This window comes from Arabidopsis lyrata (genome assembly GCF_000004255.2).
Source record: "Arabidopsis lyrata subsp. lyrata unplaced genomic scaffold ARALYscaffold_1, whole genome shotgun sequence".
In the NCBI taxonomy this organism is placed as follows: domain Eukaryota; kingdom Viridiplantae; phylum Streptophyta; class Magnoliopsida; order Brassicales; family Brassicaceae; genus Arabidopsis; species Arabidopsis lyrata.
In genome coordinates this window covers 26,633,290-26,654,195 of record NW_003302555.1, presented here as the reverse complement: position 1 = coordinate 26,654,195, position 20,906 = coordinate 26,633,290, and the positions used below count along the sequence as shown (strand labels likewise).

The 20,906-nt window shown below is 32.4% G+C and overlaps 2 protein-coding genes and 1 long non-coding RNA gene across 5 annotated transcripts; 1 reads left to right on the top strand and 2 right to left on the bottom strand.

Moving 5' to 3' along the window:
* Positions 1–2,276: 2,276 nt before the first annotated feature.
* On the bottom strand, positions 2,277–3,372 carry LOC9327661 (putative F-box protein At1g50870; the record flags this gene model as incomplete). Its single annotated transcript, XM_002891553.2, has 1 exon — positions 2,277–3,372. A coding segment is annotated over one exon (720 nt), but the record flags the coding sequence as incomplete, so codon positions are not given.
* A 1,327-nt stretch (positions 3,373–4,699) lies between these two features.
* Positions 4,700–7,622, bottom strand: LOC9327660 (putative F-box protein At1g50870). The gene is given in 3 exon segments (XM_021010543.1): positions 4,700–5,121; positions 5,124–5,243; positions 6,913–7,622. Coding segments are annotated over 3 exon segments (1,200 nt in total). The 5' UTR covers positions 7,571–7,622.
* Positions 7,623–8,107: 485 nt separating this feature from the next.
* On the top strand, positions 8,108–9,983 carry LOC110224524. Of its 3 annotated transcripts, XR_002329017.1 has the most exons (5): positions 8,108–8,551; positions 8,798–8,887; positions 9,009–9,082; positions 9,205–9,277; positions 9,603–9,983. It is a non-coding gene; the product is annotated as an uncharacterized LOC110224524 (long non-coding RNA). The 3 variants fall into 3 exon arrangements; XR_002329015.1 differs by having other exon boundaries at positions 9,009–9,277; XR_002329016.1 differs by lacking the exon at positions 9,009–9,082 and having other exon boundaries at positions 8,109–8,551; positions 9,603–9,954.
* The last annotated feature ends 10,923 nt before the right edge of the window (positions 9,984–20,906 follow it).

Genomic DNA, 20,906 nt, shown 5'->3' with positions numbered 1-20,906 from the left:
GTAATCTTCGTTTAGAATGTAAATTCTACGGAATTGTAGATTTCGTTTTCTGTAATTTTTAGAATGTTCTAAATATAGAAAGTAAATCTTCAGAAAAGGAAACAAAATATTTGTTTTAGATTACGATTTAAATAGATATTTATTGTATAGATTACGATCTAAAAAATGTAGATGTTGTTGTCTACGGTTTTTTTAGAAAAAGATAAAAACCTAAAACGTTTTCTAAACCCTTAGAGCTGAGAGTTTCAAATCAAATTACTGGAGTTTACTTCAGGGTACTAAAGATGAAACCAAACTCGAAATTCATCCCCAGTGGCTACTCTTTCAAACCAAAATAATAGAAAAAAATATTTAAACAGTTCAAGAAGGATCACAAAAGAATTCTAATTTCATAAACTTTGGTCTGATTTCATGTTAAGAAAATGAGCCACAATATAAAGAGGAGATTCAATTAAAAACAAGAAAAAGTACAAACACACACAAGAATTAGGGAACACACAAAAAAGTCTTCAACATGCAGAAACAAATTTGAATAAAGATTGAAACATGAATTAAGACATAAAAGATATTTCCAATGACGTAGATGAAGAAGATTTACAAGAGACAAAACCTATAACCAAAATAAAATAAACAAGACACGTATATGAGCTACTCATGACACACATACACACAAAAATAGTGAACTAAATAGATCAATAAGAGATATGAGAAACAATTTACACATGCACCAATTGAGACATAGCTGAGAATTTCTAAATCAAACAGAAAGTGAGACAGAGTTTAGAGTATTTGCATTGGTAAAAATATTTCTAAAACACGTAAGATGCAATGAAAAAAAGAATGGGAAAAAGTCTTTTATTAGGTCTTAGAAAGACTCTTATTCATTTGGAAGTTTTGTGATTTTTCTATTTCTATTTTAGTTTTGTAAAATCAATTATGAAGTTTAATTTTTTGAATTGATTTTGAGAGTAAGTGAGGGTAAAGTTGGGTTTTGATTTTTAAAAAACCTATTTGACCAATCTACAAAAAAAATGGGATATATGGACAAAATTTTAAGTAGATATCCTTTATATCTAATTTGAGTCAAAAAGGGAAAAAGAATTAATAAAAAAAACAAAGGTCAGATTCTTAGTTTTTTGATCATCTGGGGTATATATATTAACATAGCCCATAAATAAGTATATTAAACTAAAAAACAATTATTGTTAGAAAGACGTAAGACTCTGAATGTGATGCGAGAAAGTATGGAGCCTATTCAGTCTTTTGTCTCCAAGTCCATTACTGAGCCTAAATTCTTCGTCCCTAGTTCCTCTAAATTCGACTTTTCTGAAGCTGTTTTACTTCGGATCAAAATATAAAATATAAAAAGATTTGAGAAACGTGGATGGTACGTAGATAAACTCTCCGGCAATACCATCTAGTTTGAAATCAGTTTTCAAACTCCGACCATACATGACCATATGTGTTTCTCTGCGTCCTCCAAAGTCCACAATGTAATACTGCCATCGACATCGTTCTTCATGGTACTATTAAGACAATGCTAACCTATACCCTGATAAAGTGATAAGGTATGAGCATGATAGCAAAACTTCTATTGAATTTTATTGAATTTCTATTGAATTTACATGCATGAAGTTTCCTCGACATACAGATCCTCCCGGGGGCTGGGAAGGTCTAGCTCCCGACCATCTTTTGGTCCAGTTAGCATCTGATTGGACAATCGACGTCTAACATTTCCACCCGTTAAATGTTTGGAAAACATTACACTTTACATATATGATTCTTTCACTAGTCAACCAGTGTTCATCGTTGAATATGATTCTTTTGAGTCAATGAAAGCTACTATAAATACGATCATATTGATCTCTTAAACTTCAAATAAGATGTATGCATAGTGGTCCCTTGTGCATTAATTCATGTTTTGTAATTTACTACTAAATCACAAAGGAACTTTGGTAATGAAATATATAGAATCATACGAAAAAAATGAAAACAAAAATCAACCATAAAGTTCCATATTTTAAGTGTCATTCGTAGGAAATCGATCGTGAAGTCAAAAAATCCATCAGTGCAAGAAGACTCAAGAAGCGTTTCAGAACGCCTATGAGACATTGGTTGCACTGATTCTATATTTTCAAAAGCTATCTCTTTGCATTCTTGTTTTATTTTTTTGCCAAGAAACCAACTCAAGGTTGAACTCCATGTAAAACCAAACATTTCATTTATATGATATTTGCCATTTAGCAAAAAAAAGTGTCATTCGTAGGGGAAAAATACTCAAATGAACTGTTTCAAATTGTCACACACAAAAACTAAGTGTCATTCTAAGGGTAGGAAAAAGACGATCATCAATAAATTGTTTTAATTGTTAGAAAGACACGAGACTCTCGACGTGATTGGGAATAGTATAGAGAGCACGCAGACGTTTGTTTCCAATCACTCTCGACGTGATTGGGAAAATTTTCATCCGCAATTCCTTTAAATTCGACTCTTCGCAAGCTGTTTCTCACCGGATCAAAATATAAAATAAAAAAGGATTTAAGAAACGTGAGAGGTACCAAAATAAACTCACCAGCATCAGTGACACCATCTATTTTGTAACTTGTTTCCAATCTCGGACCAAAAGGTGTAACAAAGTGTTTACAGGACCACCTATATATGTTTCTCTTTATCCTCCAAAATCCACAGTTTAATACCACCGTTGTCCATGGGATTATAATAATCAAGATAAGATAACCTTCCTTCATAAGATATCATCATGCCCCAAAAATCATTCAATGGTAATTTTATCATATCAAACTTTTCAGTTCTGACATCAAAACTCATTATAATGCTAGCATCTGAATCATCATCTAGTAAGGCTGCATAATATAGAACACCGTTGATGCATCGCGCATAACAGCCAATGTAAGCAAAATGCTTATGGTTGGTTTTGACCGTTCTCCACGACTGTTGAGCAGATCCCAATGTTAAAACCCGACAGTACTCACCAGAAACTTTATAACCACGACGCATACACACTACTTTGTGTTTACCCTCGATTGGATCGTATCCCAAAAAGACTTTTATATCCTTCCACCTCTTTCCGGGTTTGGTTAACTTTACGAACTGTCTCATGCTAGGGTTCCAAGTTATGTGGCGATTTACTGATGTTCGAAAGCAAATCAAGCCGTGGACAGATTCCGCAAAAGGGAAAGAACAATCTTTGGGGTATTTCATATGATAACAATCCACATGCTGAGAAAAAGAACGAGGCTCGTTCGAATTCTGATTGTGGTGCGGAAACGAGAAAACAAACAACTTGTCCTTGTTCTTGAAGAACACTAGAAGACTTGGCCGTGTTGAGAAGCGAGTTTCGAACTTGTTGGTAAATTAAACACAAAATAAGAATATTAAAAATAAAGAAAGCAACTAAAATCTGGTTTTAAATTAGATGAGAAAAACGTCAGGTTTAGAGAATTTCTCAGGATATATCAGAATTGTAGATCTAACAATTATTAAAGAATCGTTCTAGAACTCAAATCACAAAAGTATAATCAACCAACTCTTATCTGTATTGACTATCTATGCCTAATAGTAAGAATTCCAACTCTCGTCTGTAAATCCCTTAAACTAAAGAAGCAATATTAACGATCAAGTTTGATATGTTCACAAAAGTATCTAAACCAATTCTCGTATGAGAATAGCTATTTTTGCCAACTTAAGATAGTTCATGTAATATGCGCACTCTCGTGTCTAACATATTATTGTAGGATCAAATTCTAGTTAGCTACTCTAGAATTAGCATTAAGAACAATCAAAAGTGAAAAACTCTATAAATTTTATCCTAATTGGTTATCGATCTAACAATTCATCTAATTCCCTATTGAGAATCCCTAAACCTAACAAGAGAACTACTCAAACATGGTGATTGAAGTAAACAACATGATCGAAATATATTGCATTAAGAAATTAAGAAGAGATTAGAGTTTAGAAAAAGATTTTCTTTGAAAGAGCTCTCTCCAATTATCTCCCAAAGGGTTCAAGCTCCAAAGAACAAAAAGTTGAAAACAAGATAAAATCAAGCTTAGGTCTAAACAATGACCTTAAAATCCTATTTATATCTAAAAACACGAGAAGGGATTTGTTTGCAAATAGAGAAGTCTTTTGGGACGATTCTGCAGTTCTTCAAAACTTCATAAACACGTGAAATCAAGTTGCTGTCAGATATTGGTGTCGATCGACACCAGGGTGTGTCGATCGACACTAATCCCATGATTTGACTTCGAGTTCATTTTTTCAGCTTAACTTCCTGATTTTGCTCCAGAATGCTCCATTATCTCTCCAAATGCATCTCAAACGTGTGAAGACCTAAAAATGACTAGAAAAGACTCTAGAAAAAACAAAAAACTCTAAAAATAATACATATATCATGGTTAAAAACCGTAAAAACCATGATATATCACCAATCATATTTTACTACCAAAATTTTTACTTTAAATATCGCTTGTGTAACACACATTTTGTTATTGTATACTTTTAGATCGCAAAAGAACTTAGTAATGAATTGAAACGGGATAGAATTAAAGTAAGTTAGGAAAAATTGAGAATCCGCATAATACATATGGAATCAAATCAAATTTACATGAAAGACAAGAAAAAAAAAACGTACGGAAATTTATGATTCAAAAAAAGAACTAAACTAAACTAAAAACAATTGTTAATAGAAAGACGTAAGACTCTGCATGTGATGCGAGAAAGTATGGAGCCTATTCTGTCTTTTGTCTCCAAATCCATTACTGAGCCTAAATTCTTCGTCCGTAGTTCCTCTAAACTCGACTTTTCTGAAGTTGCTTTTCTTCGGATCAAAATATAAAATATAAAATGATTTGAGAAACGTGGATGGTACTGGTACGTAAATAAACTCTCCATCATGAGTGATACCATCTAGTTTGAAATCAGTTATCAAACTCCGACCATAATGAGCAAAAGGAGCAAGAAAGAGTTTACATGACCATATGTGTTTCTCTGCATTCTCCAAAGTCCACAATGTAATACCACCATTGACATCGTTCTTCATGGTATTATTAACACATGCTAACCTACCCTGATAAGGTATCAGCATGTTCGCAAAACTACCGGAGGCAATTCTATCGTATCAAAATTTTCAGATCTAACATTAAAACTCATTATAGCAGGATTGCTAAACCCCATCTGATCAATATAGGCTTGATAATATATAACACCGTTAATGCATTGTCCATCTATACTATTAATTGGGAAGGACTCAAACATAAATAACCTTATAAAGTGTAAAGTATTACAAAAATACCATTGGTTTTAGTTTTTAAATAAATTCATTAAATATATAATAGTAATCACAAAATAATATATTTAAATAAAAAATAATAAAATTCTTTAAAGTAATTATTTGTTTCCAAAAAATTAAACTCACTTTCTCTCTCTTATTAATTTATGGACGAAAATTTATTTTTTTTTTCTAAAAATTTGTTAACCAATGAGAATTGAAAAACTAAGATTTGATATCCAACTAAAATTTTATCTAAACCAATCCTAATAAACTATTCTATATCAAAAATAAAAAGAAAAATAATACCATTTTAATTCAAAAGTAAAAACATTATAGTTTAAATTTTTTTTATCAATGGAGGATTTTAAGATTGAATATGAAATTTCGTAAAAAAATTAAATACAAATATTTAAGACTCGGTTTTGTTATAATATTTTCACAAATTTTGAAATATAAAACAAAATTTTATTTCGCAATTTCTAAAAAATGATATTGGGCATTCATTTAGAGCAAGTTTCGCAAATAGCTAAACAATAGATTGTACATATTAATTTCGAAATACTTTGTGTTTTCTTTTTTTTCTTCTCAACCGGATCTTCCTTAAACCAATCCATAATATATTGCACACAGTTTTCGAAATAATGTGAACTAATTATATATTTTGCATTCAAAAAATATTATGCAGCAATAGCATATCCCTTTTATAGATATATCTCAAATTTTAATTTTAGTCTAAAAAATCGAATTAATTATGATTAAACAATGAAAAGAAAAATATGCAAAATTTAGCTAGAAACATTAATAAATTTGTTAAAATATATTTATAAATTTAACAGCATACATATTAATCTGCAAAACTCACAGTATATATTGTAATATTGTATGGTATTTAAAGGTAAGCAAACAAGAATTTGGAACATAATTTTAATGGAATAAAATGGAAATAAAAATTACGAGACGAGATGGAAGGGGAACATATATTAAAAACCAACTAAATACCCAATTGGTATGAGTTTGGGTTATGAGCACTATATAAAATAAATTTTTTTACACATAACCATGTACATACGTTTTCAGTTATACATACTGTATTTATGATAGATATGGGACCGTAATATTTTTATTTTATGTGTACATGACAGATACCAGAAAGGATATGTTTCATGTTCCAAAATAGTTACGTCTTGCTAATATACATGAAATAACCCAAACTAAAACCGAAATTCATATTCTATTTAACATATATAAGCAAACTGTTAGAACTGTTTTGATTAGTTAAGAAAATAAAAATGTAACACCATTTAAATTTTGCAACTAAATTAGTCCGGATCTTAAAATATGATTATGCATTAACGCAACTGAATTTTTTGTTCATTACTCTAACTTTATAATATTTATATTATTACGAAGTTCACTAATACAACAAAATATTTTGTATTTTTAAAATCTATATAACAATTTCTATAAAAATATTTCTACACGTACGTAGATCCAGATCTAATACACTAAAATATATATCATAAAACAACAAAATAATCTATATTGAATTAAATTTTGTTAAAAAACATTTTAAAATATGAAAGCCCGCACGTACGTGCGGGTCATGATCTAGTAATAATTACAAGAGATAGAACGATGCTTATGGTTAGTTTTGATCCTTCTCCACGACTTTTGAGCTAATCCCAGTGTTAAAACCCTACACTCGTCGCATGTGCTATCACGAGGTATGCACATTAGTTTGTGTTTACCTTCGACCGGATCGTATCCTAAAAGGACTGATAATCCCTTCCAGCTTTTTTCCGGTTTAGGTAAGATTAAAAACTGTCTCATGGTAGGGTTCCAAATTATGGGTTTTGTAGATATTCGAAAGCTGATCAAGCCGTGGACTGATTCCGTGAAGCGGAAGCAACATTGTTTAGGGTATTTGATATGGTAACTATCCACATGCTGAGAATAAGAATGAGGCTCGTTCGAATTCTGATTGTGGTGCGGAAACGTGTAAACAAACAACTTGCCCCTGCTTTTGAAGAACATTAGAAGACTTGGTCGTGTTGAGGATCGAGCTCCGTATGCGTTGGTAAAATATGGATCGGTGGTGATTGATAACCAGAGCTTCGAAACACAACGAAACCTCAAAACAGATTTAACAGGTAGTCTTAAGAGTATCTCTAAGATTAGATCGAGAGGAAAGAGCAATGTTGTTGTTTTCGGTGTCGAAGAAGATTGTCTTTTTCGTCTTTTTCGGTGGATACGTTCGGTGTTTTCTTCTGGTTGCATCATCGCTGGCTAAAACTTTTATGTTGTTTCCTCTGTGTTACTTCCTTTCCACGAAATCGTTCCCCTATCGATGTCTTTTGAACTTTTTTATTCGTATCTTAACTTATATATAGAGTACGTTTTTTTTTTGTTTCTTACTTATTATAAATTTAATAATATAGATAATTTTAGGAGATTAGGACATCGACCTATATTTATCATTGTTGTTCGGTAAATTTACAATTTGTTTATATATTTTATTACTATATAGGTAGATTTTTATTTATTAACAATAAAAGATAGACAATAGCCTCAAGGGCTATATTCGATTCTTGGCTGCCTTTTATCGTCTCATATATATTTGGGGAAATTACGTCAAATAGCTTAAAAAAGTCCACTAATTATTCAAAAGGCTTAGCGAAAAAAATCTTTAATAGAAAGGCTTAAAAAAGTTTTAAAAAGACTTTAAAACCAATAAAATTTCTTTATTTACAATTCATGCCATTTTCAATTAAAAATCCCAAAAAAAAATGCAGAAATTATATAACAAGAAAAATAACAAAATAGCAAAAGCAAACAAATGAAAAGAAAACTCTCTCAACCTCGAGCCACCCGTAAACCCTAGATCTCTCACGGTCGCCGGCAAACCCAATGGCTAAGAAAAATAAATCCCCGCCTAAGGGCTCTCAAACGATGAGGAAGAAAGGAAAGGAATTTACCTTAACCTCGGGTGAGCTCTGTGTTGAAATTCCGGAACAAGCACCGATGGGAGAAATTCATCATAGATCTGTTTCACGGGAATGCTCCTAGTCCAGGTGCTCTTCACGCCATCACAAACGGCATTTGGAGCAACAGATTACGTGATATTACGGTTTTTAAGCTCTCGGATAAATCTTTTCTTATCAAGATCTCGAACCCAGAAACTCGGAAGAGGGTCCTGGTTTGTCTCCGAAGATCCCAACTCTCACTAGAGTTCTTGGACAATTTTCTAGAAGCTCTTCACTTGTACGTATATCTTTGATTATTTCTCAATTTATTGTGTTATCGTTTAGAAATTATCTCAATTATTTTGTTTCATTACATATACAATCGAGATTGGAAGAAAATAGAAGCAAAACTCTTTTCTCTTTTCTTGTTCAATCCGTCTAGGGCATTTTGTTTCAATATGCTTTTACTTTCGATTGGATTGATTTCGAGTATAGAGGTGAATTTCGTTTCTGGGTTTATACAATTTTGTTGGTTTCTTTTCAGATGTGTGTAAGAAGCCGATAGATGGTTTCATAGCTGGGTTCGTTGATGAGAATGATGTTTTCCAATGGAGCTTCTCAATTATGGGTTGTAGTAAGTTTTTTTCTAATCTCTCATGTTTCTGTTGATTGGAGATATTATTATTCAAACTAAACTGCAGGGCCTTGATTTTTTTTCTCACTCATCTTTGTCTCCAAATTTTGTTTGTTTTTAGCCTATTGCAAGTGGTAACTAGCTTTTGCATCTTGTAAATCTTCTTTGTGGAACGAAGTAGCTAACACAATTGAGGTGTAAAATAAATTTTCTGATTTTTTTTTTGCGTCTTGAACCTAGTTTTGGATTAAAATTATCATGCTTATAGATAGTCACAAATTCACCAGACTAATACTTTGGTCGTATCTTTGTTACAGATTTAGAGGAAAATATGATTGAGAAACAGTCTCACACCACTAATTCACTAACAACACTACGTATTGCTCGAAGGTGTAGTGTCTCTTACTTTAAAATATTTATAATGGTTTTCAAAGATGATTTCTATTGGAAGTATTTTTTTACTTTCATCATAGAGGTGTAGTAAACGTCGTAGTGGAAGAGAGATCTTTGAAACAAAACTAATGAGGGCTTTGTTGAAGCTTGGAAACTATCGGTTCAACTTTTGCTCTTGACAGTGTTTTTTGTTGGTAGTTAATATTAGCTGTGATTTATGGCTGCTGATTGCTACAATTTTGTTTGTTAGGAGATTTTTGTTGAAGGATTAGCTTATCAGTATTTATGGTTCCAATAATCGTTTGTTTTTCCATGAGAGCAGATTGTTGTGATGGAAGTCATGAGTATGATGGTCAAGTGACATGCCCAAATACATGCTCGGAATCTGAAAAGCTGCTCGAGAAAGTCTGAAGAAAAAAGTCAAGAGACATATAACCAAAGGTTTGTAATTATACATTGGAGGTGGACTGGTGTCTTACCCAATTCTCAGATCGTCAAGAACGAAGGGGCCGAGTCACTCTTCAAGGGTGCAGGTGCCAACATAGTGATGGGATTGTAATTTGTACTTTGTGACTACTGACTTGACTACTGACTACAGTAATTTGATTTTGTATTGATAACCGAGCAAAACCAAAATACGATTTTGACTTTATTTACACAAAACCGGAACCAAATTACAAGTTTGGTTTCACTTCGGATTGAATATTATCTGACCTGAACCGAGCCGAACTCGAAAAAAAAAACCAGAATTACACCGATTCGAATTTGGTAATTTGATTCAAGCCTAGATCGATCTATTAGTTTTTCAGTTTGTTTTCCGAACAGAGATGCCCATGCATTTGTCTTTGTGTTGTGGTCCACGATGCTTTGCAAAGTGGATGATCAAGTTTCATCATTGGCCTTTTAACTCTTCTAAGGAATATTGGAGAAATACATCATCAGAAGACACGCTTGGGTCAGCAAATTGACAACACATGCGAAAAAATATCTTTTGACGACGGTGGAGATGAAGAAGAAGAGTCTTTGGTAGAACCTTTACGTCCGATGTTTAATATCAAGTTCCAAGGGAACTGTTCATAGCTTTTCTTTTGACATGTAACATGAATCCAAAACTATTATTTGCAAGATTGATTTCTTTCTTTCTTTAGTTAGTGTTCAAATTGTCTGATTTGTAAATCAAAATTCTGGCTCAAACATGACAACATCATGGAGTACACTCACACAATGACAAGGCATGCTCTTAGGAAGTTTCTAATTTTTATTTCATACACACTTAGGAAATTAACCTAAGGGGTTAATGTGCAGCATTGTCAGAAAGATGGGTTACGGCGAAGGATTTAAATGGGTTTCTCAATATATCGACTAGTCTCAAAACTGTGCTTTTTTTTTTTTTTTTTTTTGTTCTTCGTCTTCACAAAAACGATTCTCTAGATTTTGGAAACGTATCTTGATTCCCACAAGTAAAGACGACTTCTTCCTCTCAGATCTAATAGAATCAACAAATGTATTTTTAACAATCACAATCAGATGTGAAAACGAAATCATGTTCTTGTAGCTAATGATAAACAATTCGTTCCTTCATTTTTGCAGCTAATGATAAACAAGCTACTGATAACAATCGAATCGCCTACGATTCATCACTCTGCAACTTGAAAAAGAAATCATCTTTAGTCATATTGGTAAACAAACTTCAATCGGAAAAAAGGAGAGATTTTTGGTATTAAAAATTGAAATTCTAACTTTCACCGATGAAGAAGATCCGAGTTCAAATATCTCTCCTTTATGTTATCGGAGATGTGAGAGGAAGAAGTCGACCGGTGAGAGTGTAGTGTTGAACACAGCTCTTGAAGTTTTCAAAACCCAAACGCTGCCACCAAACCACATCAACTATCATGTTCTGTATAGTAAACAGATGATATATATTTATATGAAAACGTGGGTTTAAATTTCGTTGATGTGCTCAGATTCGAACCACCGACAAAGTGTTTAACCTACAAACAACGAAGAAGATGCGTGTACATTGAAATTGTAATTACAGTTAAAGTGGGAGGGTATTTGTGGAATTACCAATTTTTACGCTGTGACAGATTTAACATCATACATAACTCTATCAAAATAAATCTATCACGACTATCTAAAAAAACTTTTTTGCAGGATTGCGGTTTTAACGATTTTAAGTCTACCCCCACATTGTCTCGCTAACTCTGTCACCAAGCAGTCGTAAACCCACAACTCTATCGTCACATACATAAAGTCTTCCACCACTATTCTGACACACTGTGACACGCTAGTAATTAGTTTGTTGAATAAGTCTGTCCGATTATATAATAACTCTATCATAATCAATTACTCTACTTTCACTAGTCACAGACTTTGTTCCTAAATTCAAACTCTACCACATTACTCTGTTTTTCTTAACAACTCTATCATAACCTTTGTTAACTCTACCAATTAAATCTATTTCCTAAATTACTCTGTCATAACTGCATGTAAGTTTGCCAAACATATCTATTTTACATATTACTCTGTCACCACTATAAACAACTCTACCAAATAAATCAACCAAAAATACAAAAATCTATCAATCTTACTTCAATCTACTGTGTCTGAACCATAGATTTATCTAACATATCTGACAACTCTGTCATAGTTTATTAAAACTACCATGAAAATCTGTCACCTACAAAAATCTGTCGCTACATCCAAAAATCATCTCTTTTTCCCGCCGCTTGCTTTTTCCCAACTCCCTCCTTTTTCATGGCATATCTGTAATTAATTCTAATGGCATTTCTGTTATTTTTTTTTCGCATAACACATACTTGAGGGCAAGATTGCCTTTTAAAAAAGATAATACTATTGCTCCAAAACCATGTCATTTTAGTTATTTTCAACTTAACTAGGCCTTTTGAGTAACTCTCCCTTACCCTTAATTAACTTTTTCCTTTGTAAGAATTTATTTAAGAATGCCATTAGAAATAAAATTTTATAGAGTAAATTAATTCAACTCATTAAAGATAAACAAGTCAAATACTATTTTATGCAATTTAATTATAAAAACGAAAATCTATTATTAATTTCTTTAAAAAGAATGACCAATCAAAATGAACATATAAGATTTGATATCTAACTTACCATATTAATTTGTTATTAATCATTATACTTCACCTCTCATCTTTATATGATTCTATTTCTATAAATAAATAAATCATTATATCATCTATATAATAATAAAAAGTAAATTTTTTTCCCCATATACCAAAATTTGAATTTTTAAAAACGAATATAAATTATTCAATGTATGAAAGAACAAATTTAACGGGTCAAAAATTCATATTTGAGTAATATATTCATTTTTTTTAATATCATCAATACTTAATAGATCAAAAATTTATGAAGTATAAATACTCTAATTTGATTTTTTAAAACAAATATTTATAATAGGTGGCGGGTTGAATATAATATATTATATGATGAAATGAGTTATGATCCTTATAAATATTTGAATATTTATATTTAATTTCATATCATTTTTTTTTAATTCATAATTTTACATAATACAATAAAATTTTTTAAGGATTTTAATTTGGAACATTTTAAAATAGTTTAATTTAATATATTAAAGAATATCATAAATATTTAATAGACTAAAAAGATAAAAAAAATTATAAATACATTAATTTGATTTTCTAAAAAGATATGTTTAAAATATTTATAGTAGGCGGCGGGTTAAATGTAATATATTATATGGTAGAAAGTTATGATCCTTATAACAGACGGTATTTTAAGATTTTATGATGAGAAGAGTTAAATAAGGTTTGACACTTCTAAATATTTGAAAATTTGATTCTGCAAGTAATTTTGAAAATAATAAATAATAGATTGTGCCGCAATATTTTCATACGGATTGTAAAATGAAAATATAGACTCCACACACGGATTGAATTTGGTATTATTATATACCAAATATATGTTCATAACATATTTGATTATGTGAATAATTGGTAAATTTCGTAATTAGCTCAAACAAATATCTATTTCAACAACCAATGAATCAGAAAAAATAATTTCCTAAATTAATTCAAAATAATAGCTAATTTTCTTAAGTAATTCAAAATAATCTACGTTTTAGATGCGATGCATTTATGATATTTTGATTTTTGATCTAACTAAATTATATGCACTCTCATTTTGTGGTTGTTAACATAAAGGGAGACTCACAAAAATGCCCTTTTTCAATATCCCTTTTCAAAAATGCCCCCTTTGGCTGTCTATTTTTAAAAATACCCCTTTTTATGTACAAAATGACTAAATTACCCTTCTTTTAATAAAAGATATCACACTATATAAGGAAAACATGAGAATGTGCACACATCAAAATTACAAATTTGATTTTGTAAAAACTTGTAAAACCTTTAAAATACCTTATAAAATTTTCCCGCAAAAAAATTTTTTTGCGGGAAAAGTGATTCCGCAATTTTTTTGGAGTTAAATTTTTGGCGGGAAAAAATTTACAAGGTATTTTAAAGGTTTTTTACAGGGTATTTGTAAGGTTTTACAATGTATTTTAAAAGGTTTTACAACGTATTTATAAGATATTTATAATATATTATAAGATTTTACAAGCTATTTTATAAGATTTTACAAGTTATAAGGTTTTACAAGTTTTTTATAAGGTTTTACAAGTTATAAATACCTTATAAAACCTTATAGTACATTGTAAAACCTTTTAAAATACATTGTAAAACCTTACAAAACACTTATAAATACTCTGTAAAACCTTTAAAATACCTTGTATATTTTTCCAGCCAAAAATTTTCGCCAAAAAAATTGCAGAATCACTTTTCCCGCAAAATATGTTTTTTGGCGGGAAAAATTTTACGGGAAAATTTTACAAGGTATTTTAAAGGTTTTACAAGTTTTTACAAGTGTTTTGGTGGGAAAATTGCAGGATCACTTTTCCCGCCAAAAAATATTATGTATTTTGTGGACCTAATTTTGTTTCAAATAAGGGTAAAATGGTCATTAAAAATTAAAAGAGGGCAAACTTAAAAATAGACTCTCAAAGGGGGTATTTTTGGAAAGGGGTATTGAAAAAGGGGCATTTTTAACAATTTCTCTAACATAAATTAACTCATTGTTCAAACAATATTAATTTTTTAAAAAAATATTCTTATTTTCCGTTTTCATATCTTAAAAAAAAAAAAATCCATAATTGAATATTATAGAAAAAGGAAAATATATTCATTCTAATATTATATATAGGGACTGACAAAAAATTATTATTTTTTCACTTACTATTATAATATATCACAACTTTATTCTAAAACATAAAATTTATAAATTTTGTAATAAATGAAATTCAACCCGTATTGTAGTATGGGTGATGATCTAGTTGTTATTAGAAATTTTCTACGTCTCGCAGACTTTCACAGACGCAGAAACACGCTATCCACAAACTGAAAAACTCGCCCTCGCATTCGTAATGTCAGCTAGGAAACTACGACCATACTTCTAGTCCCACTTCATCGTTGTAATGGCACCCATACCGCTCCGCGCCATCTTACACAGTCCGAGCCAATCAGGACGACTAGCCAAATGGGTAGTGGAACTCTGCGAATACGCCATCGAGTACAGAAATAAAACATGCGCAAAGTCCCAAGTCCTGGCAGATTTTATCATCGAATTGCCACCTGAAAACACTCGCGAGAGTCCACCCGACGCGATTTGGATCGTCCATATTGACGGATCGTCCTCAAAGCAAGGCTCTGGTGTCGGAATCCGCTTGGTGTCTCCAGCAGGCGAAATCCTCGAACAATTTTTTAGGCTGAACTTCGACGCAACCAACAACGTAGCAAAGTACGAGGCGCTGATAGCTGGACTGAAACTGGCTCGGGACTCAAGATCTACAAACTGCGAGCTTTTTGTGATTCTCAGCTCGTTGCCAACCAATTCAATGGAGAATATACGGCTCGGGATGAACGGATGGAGGCGTACCTTGCTCTTACTCAAGATCTAACAAAATAGTTCGGCGAGTTCGAGCTGACGCGAATCCGACGAGGTGAGAATACATTAGCTGACGCCTTAGCAGCATTGGCCTTGACCTCTGACTCAAACCTCAGAAGAGTCACACTGGTCGAATTCATCGAGAAACAAAGTATCGAAAGCAGCAGCGAAGACCGCGTCCTCACGGCTCGAGAATCTAGAAACTTCAAAGAAATCCTTGCCGAGCCAAACGATCTACAAGTGAAAGAAAATACAAAAGCCGAGTATGGGTGCAATACCAGATGGATATGTATGGGTCTGGTTTTACCCATCCATTGAGACCGAGCCAAAATCCAATACCTCGGAGTACCCTCTTACCGCCTCGGGGTACCCTCTCGATCACCTCGGGGTACCCTCCCAGTCGCCTCGGGGTACCCTCCCAGTCACCTCGGGGTACCCTCCCAGTCGCCTTGGGGTACCCTCCCAGTCACCTCCGGGTACCCACTCGGTCACCTCAGGGTACCCTTCCACCGCCTTGGTTCGGGGTATATGTCACACAGTCGCCCTGTCCCGAGCCGATTGCACTAGTTGCTCTGAGGTGAAGTCTTCAGGTTCACCCGAGGTAACGTCTGTAGAGTCACCCGAGGTGGAATGCGCAATATCACCCGAGGCAGAGTCTTCACGATCATCCGAGGCAAAGTCCTCATAGCCACCCGAAGCAAAACGAACAAGATCACCCGAGGTGAAGTCTTGAGTCACCCGAGGCAAAGACTTGGTGAATATTCACCTCTAAAGTATCACTTCCAAATAGAACGACATCATTTCCGAAAAAGAAGGATCATTTCCGAGATACTCGGAAATGATAAGGAAGAATCTTGAAGGATCATTGTAAATCAGGAAATCTTCCAAAAGCCTCTGAAGAATAAGGAAAGTATCCTTATCTGCGATATTCTAAGCCAACTCCGAGGAAAATAGAAATCTTCCGAGAATATCGCTGGAGAGGCGGTTTACTATCCCTATATAAAGCGACTCAAGGTCATCACAAAGGGACAAAAGCAAAAACGCTCTAGACTTGAGACTACTAAAAGCTCTGATATTCAAAAGCAAACAAACACTTTTCTTTTTACGATCTAGTTCTTTGTACGATCAAAACTATTCTTTTCATCATTAATATCAAGAACACCATCTTTGGTTATAAATCTTTCTGTTGATCTTTGAGACTCTCGTAAATTGTATCCCGAAAAGAAACCCTAGACAAATTTCGATTGTGCAAGTTTCGACTTCCACAACAATGTTCGATCATTTCCTTGAAAACACCACCATCCTATACCCATAGTTGGATCTGAAAATTTCCAAGAGCCATCAATCCAATATCTTATAGATTGAATTGGAATTTCCAAAATTCTCGTAATAGTGTTATTTTCCATCGGTTCCAGCTGAGCTTCTTCCCACATTAAATTTTGCCTCAAAACGTGATTCAAAATATATGTGGGTTCAGATTGTATTTTTTGAAAACCTTTCTATTCCTATCTTTCCAAATAAACCACAAAATCCAAGCATAACAGTAAGTTTTCTCCCCCCCCTCCCCCATCTATAGGAGGTGGTAGCCTCCAATAAAGATAATCTAGATTTGAAAATTCCAAACTTAGAGGAAAACTACCTGATACCATAGGTATTTCGGAGAATTCCCAGATTTTTTTAGAAGTGCCTTTAGTCAAGTGGTTAAGTCCATTTGACTCCGCCTTCCCCACCGGAGTTCGACTCCACTAAGTCGCGTTATCCCGCGTAGTAGGAATTGGCTATGGATCGGGCTTTGTCGATCCAAAGATGTAAAAAAAAAACAAAAAAGATAATAATTTCCTATAAATAGTAACACACGCCTTTCATCTCTATACTATTAAAAACGAAGTACAAATGTAAATGGGTCGGGTCAAAATAAAAAAATTGACCCGAAATTCTGAAATCGGATCTTTGAAAAAATTTTGGAATATAAATTCGAATTAATAATGAATAATCGAACTAAAATCAAATGTATATGGAAATCAAATAAAATTTGATTGTACTTATGGTAACTAATTATAAAATGGGACAATTATTAAAATATACCAAAAATTATAGTAAAATTTAAAAATATATACCAAATCTTTTAGAATTAAAAAACTAGGTTTTTTTTCAATGAAAAGTCAAGAAACTCCTTGTTAAATTTGAAGAAGTGTTTTTTTTTTTTTAATTCAACTACAATAATAAAAACTGGGAGTTTATTTTTTTAACTCTTTATCATCGTCAAAACGCAAATAAAAAAAATAAAAAATAACAAAGAAAGTAAAATTCGTCGATCATCGTCATAAACTGTTTTTGCTATCTCTCTCTAGCAATCTTCATAATCCCCCTTAAATTTCAGTTCCTTTCATGAACCCTAACTTTCGCCATTCACTTTCTCATCCCAAAAATTGTAAATGGTATATGCACTTAAATATGAGAGATGGCTCAGCATCTACCATTTAAGTTAAATGATTTAAGACATCTCTCGTGTTCTTCATTGGCCTCTTAACAAACCCCACACATCATTTGCATTTTTAAGGTTCTGTTTTATTAATACTATGATCTTACTTTAATGTTCTCACTATAACGTAGTCCACTACTCCATTCCTTATAAGTAATACAAATAAAAAGCAAAACAAAAATCCAAGAATTTTTTTTAGAAGTCGTCAATTCTCTGGCCTTCTTCTACTTGACAATATCTTATCTCTCTGAATTCAACGATATCACACATTATATCTGTTGGGGTCGGATTCTATTCATCTTCTAGGACCGAGCCAAACTTCAAGCATCCAGAATAAACCTGTTCACTAGCTCGGAGCGCCCTCCTAGACAGCTCGGGATAAACCCTTTAATCGGCTCGGGTACCATACTGACCAGACTAGGTACCATTTCTGCCGGCTCAGGTATCTTGCCTTCCGGCTCGGACACCCTGCCGACCAGATCAGGATCTCGCTGACTGGCTCGGATACCCGAACAGATCAAGCGGACGCCCGAGCCCTTCGACGACCGAGCAGATCTAGGAGACGCCCGAGCCCGCTTGGCGACCGAGCCCGATCAGACGTACCCGAACTCGGTCGGCATCGGAACGTCCGAGCCCATTCTTGGTTCGGGTACCCGAGCCAATTCTCCTCCGGTTACCCGAGCCCTCTAAAAACTTCGGTTCGGGTGATGTGTCACGCTGCTTTCCCGAAGCTGAATATACCAAGAAGCTTCCAGATTACCCGAGGCGAAGTCATCAGTTGCACGAAGCAAGGACTTAGTAAAATATTCACCTTCAAAGTATCATTTCTAAAACAAGGCATCATTTCCGAAAAAGAAGGATCATTTCCGAAGTGCCCGGAAATGATAAGGGAGAATCTCGAAGGATCAACTCAAATCAGGAAAACTTCTGAAAACCCCGAAGAATAAGGAAACTGTCCTAATCCGCGATATTCTAAGCCAACTTCAAGATAAATAGAAATCTTCCGGGAATATCGCTGGAGAGGCGGTTTACCATCTCTATATAAAGAGACTCGAGGCTCTCACAGAGAACACAAGCAATAGCACTCTAAACTTTAGACTACACAAAGCTCTTAAGCAAAAACACTTTTCTTTTACGATCAAACTCTTTGTAAGATCAAAACTATTCTTTTCATCAATAATATCAAAAACACCATCTTTGGTTACAATTGCTTATGTTGTTCTCGCATATCGTATCCCTAAAATAAAACCCTAGACAAATCTCGATTGTGTTAAGTTTCGACTTCCACAATATCTCCTTTAAATACCTAGCAACACTAGTGTTGCTTATAGTTTTATAATATAAAGCGTATAGCATTTTCCACTGGAAATTTTGCTACTTAACTAACATGTTTTGCAATTGACGTTTACAAATTAGTTTTGCAATTATGTGTACCATGTTTATGTGGAAAAAATAAGTTTACAAATTAGTTTGACACTCTACATATATAATAGCTTCATGAAACTGACTTTACATAATAACTTTATCTAAAAACTTTAGCAAACAACTTTACTTAAAATCTATAATAATTGTGTGAAACTAAATTACTAGAAAAATTTGCAAATTAACTTTACCTTAAAACTTTATCAAACAACTATACTTAAGATCTATATAATAACTGTGTGAAACTAAATTACGAGAAAAATTTGTGAATTAACTTTACCTTAAAACTTTATCAAACAACTATACTTAAGATCTATATAATAACTGTGTGAAACTAAATTTATACGAAAACTTGATATTTAACTGTATTGAAATACTTTATTAAACAAATATACTTAAGATCTAAATAATAACTGGGTAATGAGACAAACAACTCTACCTAATGAGAAACTATCAAACAACTCTACCAAACAACTCTCAACAACTCAAATATACATGAAACTAATGAGAAATTACTAAGAATTTGAGAAAAAAAAGAATGAGAAAACTAAGAATTTTCTCATTCCTACGAGACAGCTTTTCTCATTACTACGAGACAACTTTTCTCATAAACTTTACCCAATAATTCTACCAAACTAGATCTACGTAACAGTTTGCAAAAACAGTTTTTCAAAAAACTTTACCAAACAAATATATATTAAACTCTACATAATAATTGTGCAAAACTATCTATATTATACTCTACTAAATAACTTTTTCAAAGAACTTTAGCAAAGACTGCATCTTTAAATAAACGTTCTAAAGTATATGAAACTTTGCCAAATACTTACTTCTCTGTAGAGTTGACAAATCGTTTTTTTAATGGAGTTTGGTTTGATAAACACTTATATATACGTGGTGTTCAAAAAAAAAAACTCGTATATATACGCAACTAACAACATAGTTCACATAGGTTTAGGGAATTAATTTAGAGTTATATTATTAAAAACTTTTCTAGATTAGTTTGGCATATTTTTCAGATTTTATCTTCAAATTTTATCATAATCAGATTTTATCTTCAAATGTTCAAGCCAATTTTTATTTTTATTTATCTTCAAAATTAAAAATAAAAATTTTAAAAAAATCTGTAACTATCGTGGGTTATATAGAATTATAAATGTGGCTTTAATTTGTTTTTATGTTAAATCATATAATTAGATAAATATAAGGATACTTTTGTCGTTTGTTAGTCTACATCTTAAATTCTAAAAGATATGGTCTAGATTAATAATTTTGGTTTGTTTTTAGATTTTTTTCATAATTTTCCCTTATAAAGGGATATTCCGAACAATATTATACATTAATTACGTATAATATATTTGTTCATATACTTTTGGAACTAATTCCATAAAAATCAACGTTTTTCTCATTAATTTTGTTTATTTTAGCCAGTTATCATTAATTAAAAGATATCTTACTTGCTTCTAGAGATTTCTAGAAAATTTATCACAACAAACCCATCTATTTTATAAATTAAATATATATTTTTATTTTGTTAGTGTAAATTAAATAGATATGAAATATATGTAACTAATTTTAATTTAATTAGATTAAATCAAAATTATGGTATTTTCATACTTATAGCTTACCAAAGAAGTTTAATTTTCAAATTATAAAGATTTCATGAATATGATTTTTAGAATTATTCAACAAGATGATAAATATTTACTAAATTTTGTG